General features: G+C 55.3%; 1 protein-coding gene across 1 annotated transcript in view; it reads left to right on the top strand.

The window, feature by feature from the left end:
* The first annotated feature begins 13 nt into the window (after positions 1 to 13).
* Positions 14 to 18,303, top strand: part of FAM234A (family with sequence similarity 234 member A) — a 19,171-nt gene continuing 881 nt past the window's right edge. The window contains exons 1-12 of the mRNA XM_029948945.1: positions 14 to 300; positions 8,950 to 9,250; positions 13,813 to 13,929; positions 14,223 to 14,414; positions 15,584 to 15,714; positions 15,992 to 16,124; positions 16,363 to 16,492; positions 16,828 to 16,968; positions 17,281 to 17,356; positions 17,508 to 17,663; positions 18,021 to 18,123; positions 18,203 to 18,300. Of these exons, the coding sequence (XP_029804805.1) occupies positions 8,983 to 9,250; positions 13,813 to 13,929; positions 14,223 to 14,414; positions 15,584 to 15,714; positions 15,992 to 16,124; positions 16,363 to 16,492; positions 16,828 to 16,968; positions 17,281 to 17,356; positions 17,508 to 17,663; positions 18,021 to 18,123; positions 18,203 to 18,300 (1,545 nt within the window). The 5' untranslated portion in view covers positions 14 to 300; positions 8,950 to 8,982. The remainder of the gene's footprint in view (positions 301 to 8,949; positions 9,251 to 13,812; positions 13,930 to 14,222; positions 14,415 to 15,583; positions 15,715 to 15,991; positions 16,125 to 16,362; positions 16,493 to 16,827; positions 16,969 to 17,280; positions 17,357 to 17,507; positions 17,664 to 18,020; positions 18,124 to 18,202; positions 18,301 to 18,303) is intronic.

Here is an 18,303-nt window from a genome sequence, read left to right on the forward strand (position 1 = left end):
CCGCCGCGGCGCCGCGGCCACGGAGAGAGGCTGCAGCCCCGAGGGAGCCCGCCCACGCTGCGGCCCGCCTCCCGCAGCATCGGGCCCACGCGTGTGCGTGCGGCGGTGTGGGCGGAAAGGCTGCCGCAGGAGCCGGGGCCAGCCCGCTCCGCCAGCCCTCGGGTTCTCCAGTCCCCCCGTAACCGCAGCGGATCCGACTCCCGCAGTCCGGGCTTCAGTGGCCATCAGCTCAAGCCCCAGTCTCCCCAAAGACAGCATTTGCTCCCGGTAGGAAACTTCCCACCCCACGTCGGCTGCACAGTAAGTAAGACAGCCTTTACTGTTTGTGTCACTAAGGGTGCTGCATCGGTTGCCTGAGTGTAACGAAAAGTACGAAAACAGAGTGGGCGTGAGAATTCTCTCACAAGAGTCAGAAATTCCCTAGGTCCTCTCATCAGGACCTGTTAGACCCTCAAAATAACCCAAAGCTCAACTGACATCTATTCTTGTCTGGGGACGATCACTTACACAGACATAGCCTGTCTTACTGAACACGAGCAAGGCGGAGTTTGGAAGGGAAAAGGCACTGGGCTCTGAAAGGGTTTCTTGCTCACCTATGAACTGACTGGCGGTGAGCTGACTAGACAATCTGACCTTGAGCAGACTGATAAGGTATCCGAATAGGCGATTGCAATTACTTCCGGATTCTCTTAGAAACCCTGTGATTTCAGCTAAGGAGCTTGTGTTACGTGCTCATCTGCAGGCAGGGGCTGGCAGTGTCTTTTTGACGCCGCAGTGAGATTGCCCCACTTCCTGCATTGCCACCATCTCTCCCGGAGCGTGCAGTTCTAGCAGCTTCCATTAACAAATACTGAGTCCCTGCTGGGTGCCAGGCCTTGTTCTAGGTGCTGAGGGTATAGCGCTCAACAAAGCAGAGTTCCTGTCCTCAAGGAGCTCCATTTCTACGGAAGGATACATATGATAAGCAAAATACAGAGCATGATAAAGACAAAATACAGAGCAAGGAAGGATGAAATGGAAATGACCGATTACCAAGTGGCGTTTATTTGTGCATTTTACCTGTCCTCTGGTCCTTTGTTGCACTGATTAGAATGCTTTTGCCTTTGGGGCGCCTGGGTGGCTCGGGTCATTTGGGCGTATGACCTCAGCTCAGGTCATGATCTCACGGCCTGTGAGTTAGAGCCCTGAGTCAGGCTCTGTCCTGACAGCTTGGAGCCCCGAGCCTGCTTTGGATTCTGTGTCTCCCTCTCTCTGCCCCTCCGCAGCTCCCTCTGTCTCTCAATAATAAATAAACATGAAAAAAATGCTTTAGGCTTCAGGTGTCCAGAATCCTTTAAAAGTAGCTCAACTTATGGATGGATTCCCCTGGCTTTCATACCGGAAAGTTCAGAGGACTAGAAATAGGAGAGGCTGATGGCTTAAATGAAATCATCAGGACTTGGTAATGGTGGGGGTGAGGGCTCTGGTGATTCCCCCATCCTCTCAAATACCTCAGGTTGTGATCTCAGGGTTCGTGAGTGCGAGCCCCAAATCGGGCTCTGTGCTGACACGTCAGAGCCTGCTTGGGATTCTCTGCCTCCCTCCCTCCCTCGCTTTCTCTCAAAAATAAACATTTTATTAAAAAAAATTTTTTTTAATCAGGTTTTGGGGCACCTGATTCGCTCAGTCAGTTAAGCCTCAGACTCTTAATTTCAACTCAGGTCACGGTGTCAAGGTTTCTGAACTTGAGCCTCATGTTGGGCTCTCCGATGACAGCTTGGAGCCTCTCTTTGTCCTGCTCCTGCTCTTGCGCATGCTCTCTCCCTTTTTCAAAAATAAATAAATATTAAAGAAAATAAAGCGGAACACAGTTTTGAAAGATGGGAGGTGGGTGTGGGGAAGAAATGCACGGGCATAATTATGGGCAAAAATACTCAGCCACGTGTGGTGCTTGTGACTGTGGGGGATGGGCACGTGGGCAGGGGGCTGTTCTTATGAATATTCAAACATTACGTGACAAATGGTTTTAAAAAATAAATAATGGTAAAAAAAATAAGACCGATTGGTCTTGCAAAGCTAATCAAAAGTGATTAAGAGTTATACTTTATCTTTGCAAGAGCTTTTGCTTTCTGCCCACCCCCCATGTAAGGACAAGCAGTAACACTGGTGTGGCGGTCACAGGAAATTAAGGGATTCAGGAGAGGCTACTCTGTGCTATTTTCTGGACAAACTAGAAAAGCTGTTGTGTATAATAGCGACTCGTCCGGCACGCAGATAGATGTTCGGCCTTCACTTACCGGAGGAGGCTGGGAACTGTCCTGAATCGCTATAACAATGTTTGCGGCGGTAAAATTTGAAGCTTGTGAACGCGGACCGCGTATGCGGTGACACGTTTATCTGCCTTTCTCCAGGAACTGTGCCTTCAAATGTGTTCTCGTTCAAAAGATGATCAGATGATCAGATGTGTTTTGAGATTGGGTACTTGGTGCAGAGAGGAGACACTTGTTCATCTGTGAACAACAGTGCACTGTGGCTGTCCTTGTCCGGCTTCTGCTGTGCTCGGCCGGAAATTCAGCGTTGCCTCGTTGGTGTGTGGGCGCCTTCAAATGCCTCATGCTGAACCGCGGCCAGAATATTCGGGCCACTCTTGGCCGTGACACAGGCTCCCTGATGACATTCATAAGCCACTCGTGTCTTCGCGAGCAGCTTTACGGCCAAACATTCGAACAGCCTTGCTCTAGAACTGATCAGTGAGGACAGTCCCCGAAGTCCGTGCAGGGATGGTCCCTGAAGGACAGGAGACAGTTGTGCCGCAGGGCCGTGCCTTCCTGTCCCAGGACAGGGCCCACAGAGAACTGCCGCCCCCTTATCTGGCCTTTGCTGTGTCCGCCGCGTTCGAACGGGGAATGTCGCGAACTCTTCCTGCCCTAGAAGGGCCTCCGTCTGCGGGGGCATCGTGAGTGCTCGAAGCCGGGTCACTGGTGCTCACACAGAACTTGCTCAGGCTGGACGCCGGTCTAGCCGGGGCTTGGAGAGAGAGGGCTTCCCCAGCAGGACGAGCAGTGCGTGGGAAGCCTTGAGGAGCAGTGACCCTTCCCGGTCAAGTCACAGCACAAGCCCGGTGGGCACAGGCCGCTCACAAGTCAGACAGCACAAACGCCCAGGGAATGTGTGACCAGATGCAGCATATTCGGTCGACATACTTCTTACCTTTAAGATAATCTAGTGGCGGGGCGCCTGGGTGGCCCAGTCAGTTAAGCAGCCGACGTCAGCTCAGGTCATAATCTAACTGTTTGTGAGTTTGAGCCCCACGGTGGGGAGTCCAGTGGGGGTAAGACTTCATCTAGAAACACTCTCTTCATGTTGTTTCCTTTGAAAGTTTTCTCATTCTGCACAAGAAAGACTGAGAAGCCCACGTAAGTCAGGAAGGTGCGAAGTCCTCGCTCCAGCAGCCCACCCGTACGTCAGGTCAGGTTCACACTAGGACGAGAAACCTTTTGGTTATTGGCTTGTGCCTGATTTTAATCTTCCAGAGTGCACATGCCCTTTCTTTTTGTTTCCAGACCCTGTTTCTGAAGCAAGCCTTTGTGCACTGGGTGGAGGAGAGAGGACACTCAGCAGCAAAACAACGGTCCTTTGGGCACTTACATTGTCACTGTGTTGTTGGGCTTTCATGCCCCTTATGAACTCTGGCATTTGCTTTGGGCCCCGCGCGTGTCGGGGGTCACTGGAAGCGGGTTATGAGGAAGAGCGACAGCGCCTTCCTTTCCCACAGCGGAAAGGGGAGGGCTGCCTGGGGGTGTCTCGGGGAGCTGGGCATTGAAACAGAATTGTGGCGGGTCAGGGGTTCTGCTGTGTGATCAGAGGCCTCCGAGGCATCACACAGCGGAACTCCACTGCTACTGACTTTCCGCCCAAACCAAACCAAACAAAGCGCACAGACTTCCTGGGAACAAAAGAGGTCCCTGCTTAGGGAGCTTAGAGGCTCCCCAGGGCTGCCTAGACCTGTATGGAGCTCCGACCCCACCCTCTTGCCAAAGGCTTTCTGTTTATAATAGTTTGTTTTGAACTCACAAGACGTTACAAAAATCGTGCAGAGGGGCGCCTGGGTGGCTCAGTCGGTTGAGCGACCGACTTCAGCTCAGGTCATGATCTCACGGTTTGTGGGTTCGAGCCCCGCGTCGGGCTCTGTGCTGACAGCTCAGAGCCTGGAGCCTGCTTCAGATTCTGTGTCTCCCTCTCTCTCTGACCCTCCCCTGCTCATGCTGTCTCTCTCTGTCTCTCAAAAATTAAAAAAAAAAATTTAAAAAGTTAAAAAAAAAAAACCAAAAATCGTGCAGAGCTGTCTTCATGCCCTCCAAATGTCTTACACAACTGAGCACTTACCAAACCAGGAAATTGACCTTGGCACAAAGCAGTTAGCCAGGCTGCAGACCTCACTCCCTATCCCACTGGTTTTCGCACACGCTCGTTTGTACGTGTGTCTGACGGTATGAATCTTTCTCGTAAGTACGTGTGTATGCAGCCGGCGGCACAGTCCGGATACAGAGCTGACCCATCAAGACAAGAGACTCGCAGGCCACTGCTTCATCCCTCCCCGCCCCCCTCCAGCCCACCGCCTGCCCGGGCTCGCTGTGCCTGGGTGCTGTGCCCTGGAGACCAGCTCAGCTCCGGGTTCTAGAGGCAGAGAGCTGCTGGATGTAACTTACTGTCGTTTCCTGAAGGAGTCGATGGTGGGGTTATCCTCTCTCCATCTGGCCACCTCAGCTTGTTTTTAGGTAAATAAACTTACATTATTGGGTTGGGTATGTGGTCCCTACTTAATTTTCTCTCAAAGAATGGAAACCTTCAGAGAATGATCGCAGTATCTTTTATCTATTTGTTAATAAAGATTTTTTTTAAGTTTATTTGTTTAGAAATTGCACCGTGTGCAAGGCAGGGAGGGGCAGAGAGGCTGTGGAGGGGCGTAGGGAGAGAGAGAGAGAGAGAGATTCCCAAGCAGACTCCGTACTGTCAGCCCAGAGCCTGGCATGGGGCTCTGTCTCCCGAAACATGAGATCATGACCAGAGCCAAAGTCAACAGTCGGGACACTTGACCCACTGAGCCACCCAGGTGCCCTTGTTATAAAGCATATTTAATTTTACGGGGATAAAGTCTTGGAACTCTATTAATGATTAAGAACATGTACTATTCACAGTGCTTATCTCCATCAAATGACTTAATCACAAGTGATTATTGAACCCGTATTACCAGTAATAGACCTATCGATGCACTTGCTTAAAGATACATGTGTTTAAAAAGTGAAAATAGGGGCACCTGGGTGGCTCAGTCAGCTAGGCGTCTGTTGATTTCAGCTCAGATCATCATATCACAGTTCCATGAGGTCGAGCCCCGTGTTGGGCTCTACACTGATAGTGTGGAGCCTGCTTCAGATTCTCTCTCTCTCTGCCTCTCCCCCACCTCTCAAAATACGTAAATAAACTTAAAAAAAAGTTTTTTAAGGGCACCTGGCTGGCTTAGTTGGTGGAGTATGTGACTATTGATCTCAGGGTGGGTTAGAGCCCTAGGTCAGACACAGATTACTTAAAAAAAAAAAATCAAAATGGTCAAATGGCTACATTTTAAAAACAACAGCAGAGAAGGTTTTTATTTATTTATTTAATGTAGACAGAGAGCGCTGAAGAGGGGCAGGGAGACAGGATCTGGTGCAGGCTCTGTGCTGTTGGGTTAGGGCCCGAAGCAGGGCTTGAACTCATGAACTGTGAGATCACAACCTGAGCTGAAATCAGGAGTTGGATGCTTAACCTACCCAGCCACCCAAGTGCCCCAATTTCAGATCAGTTTATGACCTATAGATGTCTTAGTGGCTAGTTCAGTTTTAGACACCAACATCTGTCACTTCAAATGACGGTTCCCACAAAAATGTCTCCTACAGCTGCTTGCCTGACCCACGGCAGTAATAGTTCCCATCGGCCGAGGCTCTGGGGAGGGGGGCTGGCCTCCAGACGCCTTGGGCTCGTGTTCCCGCATCTCTGAGGCACGGCCGGGTCGTAGATGCCGACAAGAGGCACATCACCCGACCTCTTGTTACTGGGGACCACGTGGAGAGGCTTTTCACTTTCTGCTTCTAAGTCTTGTCGCGGAAGCAGGCAGGGGTGCTGGGGAAATGCATGTTCTCTGAGCTCTGGGCTCCCAATCAAAAGCCAGGTCACTGAGAACACGACACTATTCCCTCTGTTCTTGCCATGAGATGCACTGTCTGGTCTCATTCGGTGACATACGCCATGCAGGAGAAGCAAGGGAATGGTGTGGGCTTAGTTTCCATGTAATTTTCGGATTTGTCACTTGGCTGTTCTAACCAACCGAGCTAACGGGCCACCTGCTCCAGTCACATTTTAAGAACTCACTTTATGCTTGACACTGCGTGGAATATTTCTGGAGGGAGCCATAAGAAGCCGGGAACACGCTTCCCCTCACGCCTGAGGGCCACGAAAGCGGTGAGAGCGACACCTGCGCACCTTTCAGAGACGTATCAGGCGTAGGGACTGCTGACGACATCAGTGGCATTGTTTGGCCCTGGCCTCCGTTCCCAGCCTTAGGGACCCCTGTAGCTCAGGGATTCAGAGACTGATCAGGGAAAGAGCACTCCAGCCTCCTAGGTTGGGCTCTGCTAAGCTTGCCAAGAATTCCAAGGAAAAGAACGCCCAGAAACCGACCTCCAGCAACTTGGTGGAAGGGAGAGGCCCTTCCCTCTCGGTGGTGCTTTCCCTCCAGGCTGGCAGTGGGGAGGCGGGGTCTCCGTCCGCTGCAGGGGCCCGCAGACAGGAGACAGCTCATCGTCACCGGTGGTGAAGGGGGGTGACCAGGGCCAGAGCGGGGCAGACTTCGTGGCCAGTGCCGCTCCACTGGGCCGTTCCCTGGATCTCACTGACCGCGGGCCCCGCCTGGAACCGCCACCCCGACTGCTTGACTCGGGGTGTGGCCGCGGGGTGGCATCAGGATTGTGAAAGCGGTTTTGATGTGGAACCAGGGCCAGGCAGGACCACCGTCCCTCAGCCAGCGCGTTTCGCCAGCGGCTACACGGTCCTGAGATCGCCTGGATTCGTGAAAGCAGTTTCTCTGTGCAGACCAGTCCCCAGTCGGGCCCGCGGCCGGCCAGAGGCTCCTGGAGAAGGTGGGTGTGGGCAGCCAGGGCTGTAGGCTGGGGGAGAGCCGCTGTGTCACTCTGGACGGAGCCCTGGTTCTTACACAGTCTTAAGGTGCCTTTCCCCTGTTCTCTGGGGACAGCCTGCTTCCGACAGTAAGGGCAGCTGCCGCCCAGAGACCTTGAGCTTCCTGCCCAGTGTGTTAAAGCTCGGAAATGAGAGGGCGTTGAAGGAGAGCTTTTAAAATCCCGTATTGCAGCCTTCCGAGCTCTCATTCGGTTCTTTCTTTTCCCAAAGGAATGTGTGTTGTAAATATGTCGGACACCCTCCTCTTGCAGACACGCGTCTCGGGCCGCTGACCGAGCAGCTCCCCCGATGGCCGGGCCTGAGCCCCCGATCTGCTCCGGCCCTTCCCCTGGTTCCTCCTCCAGACACGCCCGCCCCTTCCCCACCCCGTGTCAGGCGCTTCGGTGTGATGAGGGCCTTGGTCATGAGTCATTGATTGTGTTGTGTGCAACTCATTACCTCGGACAGGCACACCTTCTCTGACTTCTGAGACCTTAGACGTCATGCCTCTGCACTAAGGCAAATGCACACAGCGTCATTTGGTTTTCTTTTTAAATTGTGGTAAAATACACTTAACACCTAGAATTTACCCTTAGGGACCTGGAACACCACCGTGTTCTGCAGTCATGGCCACCGTTTTAATCGCGCCAGAAGGAACCCCTGCACCCGTTAGCAGCCTCGCCCTGTGCCCCCCACCCCGCCCCGTCCCCAGCCCTGGTAGCCAGCGGTCTACTTTCTGCTGTGCGGGGTCAGCGGTTGCGAACACCTCACGGAGACGGAGCCCTCCGTGTGCCGGCTTGGTGTCCGCGCGCCTCCCCGAGCACGGACGCTCCACGGCCCGTCCGTCTCGCAGCAGGTGTCACTGCCTCGATGGCCCAGTGCCGTTCCGTGGAGTGGGTTTGCCACGTTTGGTTTATCCACCTGCTGAAGGACATCTGGGTTGTCAGACACAGTGAGGCCGGGAACGCGTGTCCACAAGTGTTGGTGTGAGTCGGGTGCCAGCTCTCTCGGGCGCACACCCGGAAGGGTGACGGTGTGGACGTCTGAGGGGCTCTGGGACCGTCCTCCGCGGCAGCCGCACCGGGTCCCACGTTCTCCACACCCTCCACCTCCTTCTCATCTTCCTTTTCTTTTTTAATGTTTATTTACTTATCTGTTTTGAGGGAGAGAATGCAGGAAGGGAGGGGCATCGAAGGGGCAGGGAGAGAATCCCAAGCAGGCTCTGTGCTCAGCGTGGAGCCCAGTGCGGGGCTCGATCTCATGACCGCGAGATCACAACCTGAGCCCGTATCAAGGGTTAGACACCCAACGGCCTGAGGCTCCCAGGCGCCCCTCTTTTTTTCTTCATTAAAGCTACCCCAGCCTCCCCACAGGGGCAGCCATTTCCGTCTGTACCTCGGGCTGCCGGGAGGCGGAGGCGGAGGCGGAGGCGGGCTGCTGAGGCTCAGTTAATGTGTAACGCACCTCGGCCCCTGCCCGGCCCCTGCCCTGCCTGCCCTCCCTCGGCCGCCTTGCCTCCGGTCACTGGGTTGTGAGCAGTGAAAGCCTCCCCTGCCTCCCGGCTCCACACAACCCGTTCGCCACTTAAAGATTTCCTTAGGTGGCATCTGTGATACCCCCAACATTGGTTTACCTTCTGTTTCTTGGGCCAGGGGTCCACACTCATGGCTGCATGTAGGCCGAGAGGCTAAACGCAGCAGAGCCCTGGAGGGCTGCCAGTGCAGCAATCTTCTGACTGTCCCTGTCTCGTTGACGCAGTGACCAGGAGCAGCGCTCTGGGATGTGCACGCGATGATGGACAGCAAGGACTTAGAAGCCGAAATCCACCCCTTGAAGAATGAAGACAAGAAGTTGCAGGAGAATCTGGGAAACCAAGCAAAACAGGAGGATAACTTGAAAAGCTCGCCTGGGCAGCCCCGCCTCTCCCGCTGCCGGACAGTGGCATTTTTTCTTTCACTATTTCTCTGCCTTTTTGTGGTGTTCGTGGTTTCGTTCATCATCCCCTGTCCGGACCGGCCCGCATCCCAGGGGGCGTGGAGCATCCACTACAACGCAGCAGGTGTGCCTGGGGGTGGGGGGGTGGGGGCGCTGAGTCCCGGAGGCCAGGGTGGCCTGCGAGCAAGCAGCAGCCCGCAGCGGCTGCCAGTCCTGTGTCCCGGGTTTTCGTGGATCTGTGGGGTCTGTAGAACAGCCTCTCGGTAAACGTGGGGCACGACCACGGAGCCCGGCAGCCTGCTCTCGCTTCAGGAAGGATGAGTTGGGTCAGTCGAGGAAAGCAGCCCATTTGGTTACATTTTTGGAATTTTAAAAAATTATTAAGGGGCACCTGGGTGGCTCAGTCGGTTAAGCCTCCGGCTTCGGCTCAGGGCAGATCTCATGTTTGTGGGTTCGAGCCCCGCGTCGGGCTCTGTGCTGACAGCTAGCTCGGAGCCTGGAGCCTGCTTCCGGTTCTGCGTCTCCCTCTCTCTCTGCCCCTCCCCTTCTCACGCTCAGTCTCTCTCTGTATCAAAAATAAATAAAACATTAAAAAAAATTATTAAGAGAGAGCAGCTGGCCGCACAGATAGAGGGGAGGCCATGGTGACCCGAACTCTGCAGATCTGGGAGTCCGGGCTCCGGAAGCGCTCCGGCTAACCTTCCAGCCGGCTGCGTCGGACTCCAGCTCGCTTGGTCTCGCTCAGTCTGGACTCGTGGCCTTTAAGCAAAGCTGCCGAGTCAGTCCCTCTGCGGACACTCCGCCTCCTTACGGTGGGGCGCCTGCAGCGCGCACGGGAGCGCGCCCCGCGGAGGCTGTGACCGCTGCCGGGCCGGGGCGGGGAGTGAGCTTCTCGTCTATCCCCACAGACAGTTTTGTTCGAAGTTTCATGCTTAATTTTGAGAGGGAGGGATAATGTATGTTTCTGTGTTTCTTTTTGCAGCTTTTGAGGTATAATTTATATGTCAAAATACTTGTTTGAAGTATACGATTCAGTAACATTTTAGTCAATGTGCAGAGCACAACCCAGTTTTAGCAGATTTCCGTCATCCCGACAAGGTCTCTTCCTCCCCTTCCCTCCCCGCCCAGGCGGCCACTGCTCACTATCCGTGTCCACACACTTACCTTTTCTGGGCGCCCCATGTAGACGAAGCCAGGAGACGCGGGCCTGGAGCCTGGCCTGGCACCCGAGACAAGCCTGTCGGTCACAGCGTGCGCCCGTTCTTTCTGGCGCGGAGCCACACCGTCCATCCGTCCACCCGTTGGTGGACATCTGGGTTGCTCAGTGTTTTGCTTTTATGACTAATGCTGCTGTGGCCCTGTGTTCCCGTGTCTCTTGGGTAGATTGCCAGGGGTGGAGTTGTTGAGGCTCATGGTAAGTTCAGGCTTAGCCTTCCTGGTAAGTGCCAAGCTGTACAATTATAGAGGATTCTAGATGCTCCACATCCTTGACGACACTCGTTTTCTGCATTTCTGCTTCCAGCGTCCCAGAGGGTATAAAGTGGTGTCACGTCGTGGTTTTAATTTGAATTTCTCTCGTGACTAATGATGCTGAGCATTCTCCGTGGGGTATTGCCATTCTCGAATCTTCTTTTTTGGTATAGGTCTATTCAAATCTTTTGCTCATTTAAAAGATAGGATTTTTTAATTATTGAGTTTTACAAGTTCTTTATGTATTGTAGATACAAGTATTTTTTGAGATACATGATCTGCAACTATTTGCAACCAGTCTTTGGCTTGTGTTTGCACTTTTGTGAGGGCGTCTTCCAAAGCACAAGACATGTACATTTTGATGAAGGCAGGCTATGTTTTTTATTGTGGCTCAGACTTTTGGTGCCTAAAACCTCTGCCTAATTTAAAGCCATGAAGATATTTTTTTCTTGTATTTTCTTCTAGAAACGTCATAGTTTTAGCTCTTTGACTTAGGTCTATGGTCCACTTCCCCCCTCTAAAGTTTATTTATTTATTTTGAGAGAGAAAGAGTGCACGTGAGGTGGGGAGGGGCAGAGAGAGAGGAGAAAGAGAATCCCAAGCATACTGTGCACTGTCAGCACAGAGTCTGATGCAGGGCTCGATATCACAAACTGTGAGATCATGACCTGAGCTGAGTTCGAGAGTCCCAACACTCAACCAACTGAGCCACCGAGGTGCGCCAGGTTTTTTGCATTTATTTTTTTTTAATTTTTTTAAAATTTTTTGAGAGACTGAGACAGAGCGTGAGTGGGGAGGGTCAGAGAAAGAAGGAGACACAGAATCCCAAGCAGGCTCCAGGCTCTGAGCTGTCAGCACAGAGCCCGACGCGGGGCTCGAACCCACCAACCGTGAGATCATGACCTGAGCCGAAGTCTGACGCCCAATCAACTGAGCCACTCAGATGCCCTGGTTTTTTGCATTTAAATGTAAATTTTAGGATGAGTTTATCAGTTTCTATAAAAATGCCTTCTGAGTTTTTAATGGAAATAATATAGAATCATGTGTAGATTAGTCTGGGTGGAATCACGACTTAACAATATTAAATGACAGGTCCATGTGTAGAGTGTACTCCGTTTCTTTAGATCTTTAATTTCTCTTAATATTTTATAGTATGCAGTGTACAAGTCTTACACTTGTTAAATTTATTGCAAAATGTTCTCTTTGATGCTTTTGTGAATTTAATTTTCCGGCTGCTCATTGGTGGTGTATAGAAACACTACTGATGATTATATTAATCTTTTCTCTTGTGATTTTGTTGAACTCACTAATTAGACTAGAAGGTGTGTGTGTGTTTGCGATTTCCTACATACAGAATCATGTGACATGCAAACCAGACCGCTGTACTTCTTCCTTTCCAATCTGATTCCATCTTATTTCTTCTTGCCTGATTTTACTGGCTAAAACCTGCAACCAATAGAACGGACAATGTCAGACAGACATGGTAAGAGCAGATGCCTTCTTCTTGGATCTTAGAGAGGAAACTTGCATCTTTCAGAATTCACTATAGAGCTGTGAGCTGTAGGTTTTTTAAGATACCCTTTATCAGTTTTTATGTATTTATTTTGAGAGAGCATGCGATCGGGGAGGGGAAGAGGGAGAGGAGAGAGAATCCCAGGCCGGCTCCACAGGGCTAGCGTGGAGCCCGACATGGGGCTCTGCTTTACAGACCTTGAGATCATGACCCGAGCCAAAGTCAGACGCATAACCAACTGAGCCGCCCAGGCGCCCTTTTCCAGAAGTTCTAATCATCTCCGCAGAAACTGTATACATACAATATTTACCCCCTTGTACCTGGCTGCCTTCACAGAGTCTAACGCGCCCAGGGCTTGTCCGTGCCTAGCAGGTGTCAGAGCCTCCTTCCGTTTTACGGGAGAATCCTGTCTATTGTGTGTGGACTGGACGGGGTTCATCTTTTGTGGTGCACACTTGGCTTGTTTCCACCTGGTGGCTGCTATGAGTAATGCAGTGAACTTGGCTGTGTGGGAGTGGAGTCCCTGTCCTCAGTATTTTGGGTAAAAGTGTGAGGTAGTGAGTGTCTCCTTATGATTTTGACTTAATTTTCCTAATTGCTGGTAATGTTGAGCATCTTTCAGGCGCCATGGCTGTTTGTGCCTTTCCTTAGGAGACGGGCCTCTTCGGGCCCTTGGCCAGTTTTTGCACTGGGTTGTGGACTGATAGGAGTATTCTCTCCGGCACATCGGTCCCTTATCAGATATCTCATTAGCAAATATTCTCTCGCACTCTGCGGGCTGTCTTGCCACACTCTTGACAGTGAACTTTTGATGCCCATAAGTTCTAAATTTTTTTTTTTACATTTTATTTATTTCTGAGAGAGTGTGAACAGGGGAGGGGCAGAGAGAGAAAGAGACACACAATCTGAAGCAGCCTCCAGGTTCTGAGCTAGCGGTCAGCACAGAGCCCGACGCGGGGCTCGAACCCACGAACTGTGAGATCATGACCTGAGCCGAAGCCGGCCGCTCAACCGACTGAGCCACCCAGGCGCCCTGATGCCCATAAGTTCTAAATTTTCATGAACTCCGGTTTGTCTCATTATTCTTTTGTTGCCTGTGCCTTTGGTGTCATGTCCAAGAAATCATCACCAAATCCAGTGTCATGAGGATTCTCTATCTTTCCTTCTAGGAAGCTCTTAAGTTTAGGTCTTTGATCCATTTTGAGTTTGTTTTTGTATATGGTGGAGGGTAAGGGCCCAGCCTCATTGTTTTGGTGTTTGATTGTAATGCATTTATCATCTGAGTCCTTAAACAAAGGTAAGAAGTAGACACGAGTATGGGAGTGTGGACTCCTGGACCCCAGACTGACGTCCAGAGGGATTCCTTCCTGAAGCAAAGATGTTCAGGGAACGCACGTGTGCATCCCGCGACCTGCTGCCGGCTGGCTTCATCCACTGCGTCTGTGAAGGGCACTGGGGCTGGCACGTGCCGGCCGGGGCCGCGGGGAGCACGGAGGCAGGTTGAGTCAGGGCGCCTGGCTGGCTCGGTCGGAAGAACGTGTGACTCTTGAGCTCAGGGTTGTAGGTTCACGCCCCACGTTGTGCACAGCAATTACTTTGGAAAGAAAAGAAAAGTTAAAAAAAAGTTGGTTGGTTGTGTTGGAGTTGGCCTGGCCTTTACACCGGGCACAGCCTGAGGGGCACACTCTGGTTTTCTTTTTCAGTCACCTATGACTTTCTGGCTACAGAAGACATAAACAGGGACAGGATCCAAGATGTTCTCTTTCTTTATAAAAATTCCAACAGCAGCAACAATTTCAGCCTGTCCTGCACTGATGAAGGTAATTGCATTTTTTATCTGAAAAAGGAGGAACTTCTTGTGTGGAGGGATCCTCCCTCTTTGCTACGTTTGAGGAAAGCAGATGGTGGAGTTTCCACCCTTCCTTCCCCGCAGGACTAGAAAGGGAAAAGGGGGCAAGCCCTGGTCCCAGCGCCCTGGCCCCCGTGCGGCTCCTGGCCCCGTGGGGCCAGTGCTAGGGTCCCCGTGAGCCCCGGGGTAACGGCCTGGGCCCGGAAGCAGGGTGCGGGGAAGAGGGCCTGACGTGCCCTGCAGAGCTGGGTCTCTCCCCTCCAGGCTTTTCTTCCCCCTGCACCTTTGTGGCCGCCGTGTCAGGGGCCAACGGCAGCGTGCTCTGGGAGAGGCCCGCAGCCCAGGACGGGGCCCTGGTGCAGTATGCTGTCCCACAGCCACAGGGCAGCAGGACGGCATCTGCCTGCGTCCTTCTGGGCAGACCTGGTTCCTTCGTCGCTGTGGACTTGTTCACAGGTAGGCGGCTCCACACGGGAGGTCCCCCACCAGGCAGCTCTCAGGAGGTTCAGCCCGTGTTCTCAGGGAGGAAGGTTCCAGGGGAGGGAGGCAGCCTCTGTGGGGATGCCACCTCCTAGCCGTCACGCCCTGCTACCCTGACCCGTCATGTTTCACCCTGCCTTGTCACCTCCAGGCTCCGTCTTGCGTGGCCAGCAGAGATGGGGGGGGAGGGGGGCTCAGTGGCAGCTGCCTTTTGCAGCACCCGGGCCAGCACCTGGAGGCGTGGGCCTGTCAGGGCTCTGGACACACGGGTGTCCGTATCCGGGCCTTAACGTAACAGGCTGTGGGTGCCCCATCCCTCACCAGGGTCTTAAGGAATTCTGCGCCTTGACACTAGATATGCTGAGTATTAGCATTTCCCCTGCCAGCTGTGGTTTTAAAGATCTAGAGGAAAATAAGCAGAAAGAACAGAGGAATTAATCTTAAAAAGGGTGTGGACAAGACTATCTGGGTAGGAAAAACGGTGTTATGTCAGAGCTGGGCTCCTGTGGGTCCGCCCATAAGCACGCACCTTCCTTCCCCGCCTCCTCTGCACAGGCGTCTTGGTGGAGGCCAAGGGTCCCAGCGGTCGTCAGGGGTCCTGAGGGGCTTGGGACGTGTCATGGTCAGGCCCGTCCATCCAGACGGGAGCGTCAGGATTGGCCCTGAGACATTCTAAAGCCAAACGTGAGGGGCGCCTGGGTGGCTCAGTCGGTTAAGCCTCCGGCTTCGGCTCAGGTCAGATCTCACGGTTCGTGGGTTCGAGCCCCGCGTCAGGCTCTGTGCTGACCGCTAGCTCAGAGCCTGGAGCCTGCTTCTGGTCCTGTGTCTCCCTCTCTCTCTACCCCTCCCCCTCTCGTGCTCTATCTCTCTCTGTATCAAAAATAAATTAAAAAAAAAAAAATTTAAAGCCAAACGTGAGAAGACACGGAGAGGCAGAGAAGGAAGGTGGAGCTCTGCGGTTTCAGAAACAGAGCCTGTGGCGTTGCGGCCCGTGACCGCGTCCCTGCCGGCCAGGGGCGCGCTGACCTGCCTCTGGCTTCCCGAGGGCGGGCGTTCCCGCCTCGCAGCGTGGGTGCTGTGCAGCGGCCGGGCTGGGGCAGAAGGGGATCTGGAAGCCAGCCCTCAAGTGACGCACTTGGTTTTAGGGGAGACCCTGTGGAGCCACCCCAGTAGCTTTGGGAGGAACGCTTCCGACCCGAGCTCTTTACTCCAACTGCCCGACGTTGATGCTGACGGGGCTCCGGACTTGCTGGTTCTCACCCAGGAGGAGAAGGAGGTGCCGCTCCCCTCCCACTCCCCGCGGCCCACTCACTGTTACCTGGTCCCCGTGCCCTTCTTGGCAGAACTTGGGTCTGACCGTTGGTCAGGGGACTCACCCAGGGCCCTGTGCTCCTGGCACCTGCTGGCCGGCACACTGGGGCAGCTCTGGGCCTCCCCAAGAATGAGGGAGCCAGTTGGGCCATGGCAGCCTTGGGGGGTGGCACCCTGTAGGCTGGCGTGGGGCTGCCCGCGACTCCCAGGAGGGTTTTTACACCCTCTCCTTTGTGTTACAGGTTAGCGGCTACATCTATTCAGGCAGCACTGGGCACCAGATTGGCCACCGAGGCAGCCTTGGTGTGGGCGGGACCGGTGGCTCCCTCCTCCACGTCACCAGGATGGGCGCTCACTACATCCTTTTCCCCTGCGGTATGTCACGCCTGCCGTCTCCAGGGCTGTCCCTCTCGGAGCCACGCTTCTCTGGAGGGGCAGGCATGCCAACTTCTGCTCTTACAGGAGACACACGAGTTGCTCACTGACAGGCTCCGAAAGCCAGAGGGTCTCTGCGCCCAGGGCTCAGGGAGGCCACTTTATGTCCCGGCAGCAGGGCTCGCGAGGGGCCTCCTTCCTGCCGGCAGTGACTCACGGCGCTTCTGTGTTCCCACAGCAAGCTCCCTCTGTGGTCACTCCGTGAAGGGTCTCCACGAGGAGATGACCGGGAGAGGGAGCCCACTGAAGAGAGACCCGCGCTGGGAGGGCATGCTCAACGCCACCGGCCACGGGGTGCTCTGGCGCAGGTTGGTCTGGGTGGCGGATGGCACAGGTGGCCCCGTCCCAGTGCTCGGAGCCGTCGAGCGGGCCAGGAGGCGAGCCCGTCTGCTGCCAGGCTCCGGGGCTGTCCTGGCCTCAGACCCGGGAAGTGGGCCTATGGCCTCTGAGAAAAGCCAACGTGAAGGTAGATCCCTGGCAGTGGGCTCACCCTCATCCCCGTCCACAGCCGGGGTCTGGTCTCACCTTAAACCGGAGAAGCAGGGAGTGTGGGCTGAGCCGGGAGCTGAGACACGCAGCCCGGGGGGGGTCCTGCCTCCCACCTCGCTGTCCCAGCCGCGTCCCTCTGGCTCTCCTCTCTCAGCCCGGGAGACATCCGCTACCTGATGACCGTCCCAGGGAAGGCGGGTGAGGACCTCCTCCTCGTGAGTTCAGAGGCCTGCGTGCTGTTGGACGGGCAGGACCTGGCCCCCAGGTGGACCTTCAGCGCAGCCCAGGTCCTGAGGTACCGAGTCTTCGTCCAGGGACCGCGCGGTGATTGCAGGCCAGGCACCCTCAGCCCGTCCCTCTGTCGTGGCCCGGGGACGAGGCCTGCCGTCGGTGGGGGATGCCCATGTGCTGCTGCCAGAGGCCTCCTGCCTGTCACCTGCTGCTGTGCTGCCCGGGAGCGGCCGGTGCTGTCCTCTCAGCTCTGGCCTCGGCCTCCCGTGCAGGCCCCGGTGCGGGCAGGTGTGGCCAGGGGGGCCGGGGGTGTCCCTGTTCCCAGGTGTTTCCGCCGAGGCCCCGTGTGAGTGCCCCTGCCCCGTCTCCCTTGCAGAAGACCGGTCCTCGGCTACTACAAGCCCGACACCTTGGCCCTGGTCGTGGAGAACGGCACCGGCTTCGACAGACAGGTTGGCCGCACCCCCTTTCGAGGCCCCACCTTTGTCTGCAGTTGAGGGGTACGGGTCTGAACAGCCCACAGGGCAGGAGGAGCTGCTTCTGGGCTGGCCCTGGGCCTGTGCAAGGCCTCCCCAAAACCCTCCACTCCGGCCGCCTCCCTAGATCCTGCTCCTGGACCTCAGCACCGGGGCCACCCTGTGGAAGCAGGCCCTCCCGGGCGTCCCCGGGGACCCGCAGTCTGCCAGCCTGCCCACCGCAGACCACCGCTCGGCCTTCTTCTTCTGGGGCCTGCACGGGCTGATGGGCCCCAACCAGACGGTACGGGCGGGGCAGGTGCCGAGGGGACACCCCCGCGCCGGGCCGAGACTGGAGGCGGGGCGTGGGTGCTGCCGTGAGGCGCCGGGGAGCCAGCTGGGTGACTGGAGGTGCAGAGCCCGCCCGAGAAGGGGCAGGGGCAGGGGCGGGATCCTCCCCTTGGGGAGGCCGGAGGAGAGGAGTGGAGGGCGGGTGCAGAGTTCAGACCCTGTGGACACAGCTCCGGGCAGCGTCCCTCTGTCAGCGTGTCCTGTGACGGCAGGTGCGGCGCAGCCCGGCCGCCGAGCCAAGGACACTTGTCTCCTCCGGGCCGGCCGCGGCCGCGTCAGCCTCACGCTCCCTCGCCGGCTCTCGCTCCAGGAGTCCGAGGACGCCCCGCACGGCCTGTACATGTTCCACCCCACGGTGCCCGACGTCCTGCTGGAGCTGGCCAGCGTCTCCGCCAACATCGTCGCCTTCCGAGGTGAGCGCGGCCGCGCGCGGGCCGGGGCCTGGCTCCTGCCGGTGCGCCTGGGCCGGGCCTGACCGCGCTGTCCCCGCAGCCGTCCTGTTTGAGCCCAGCCGCCATGCTGCCTACGTCCTCCTGACGGGCCCCGCTCACCCGGACGCTCCCGGCGTGGTCTCCGTGGCCAAGTACAAGGTG

The sequence above is a fragment of the Suricata suricatta genome, chromosome 8 (genome assembly GCF_006229205.1).
Source record: "Suricata suricatta isolate VVHF042 chromosome 8, meerkat_22Aug2017_6uvM2_HiC, whole genome shotgun sequence".
NCBI lineage: Eukaryota > Metazoa > Chordata > Mammalia > Carnivora > Herpestidae > Suricata > Suricata suricatta.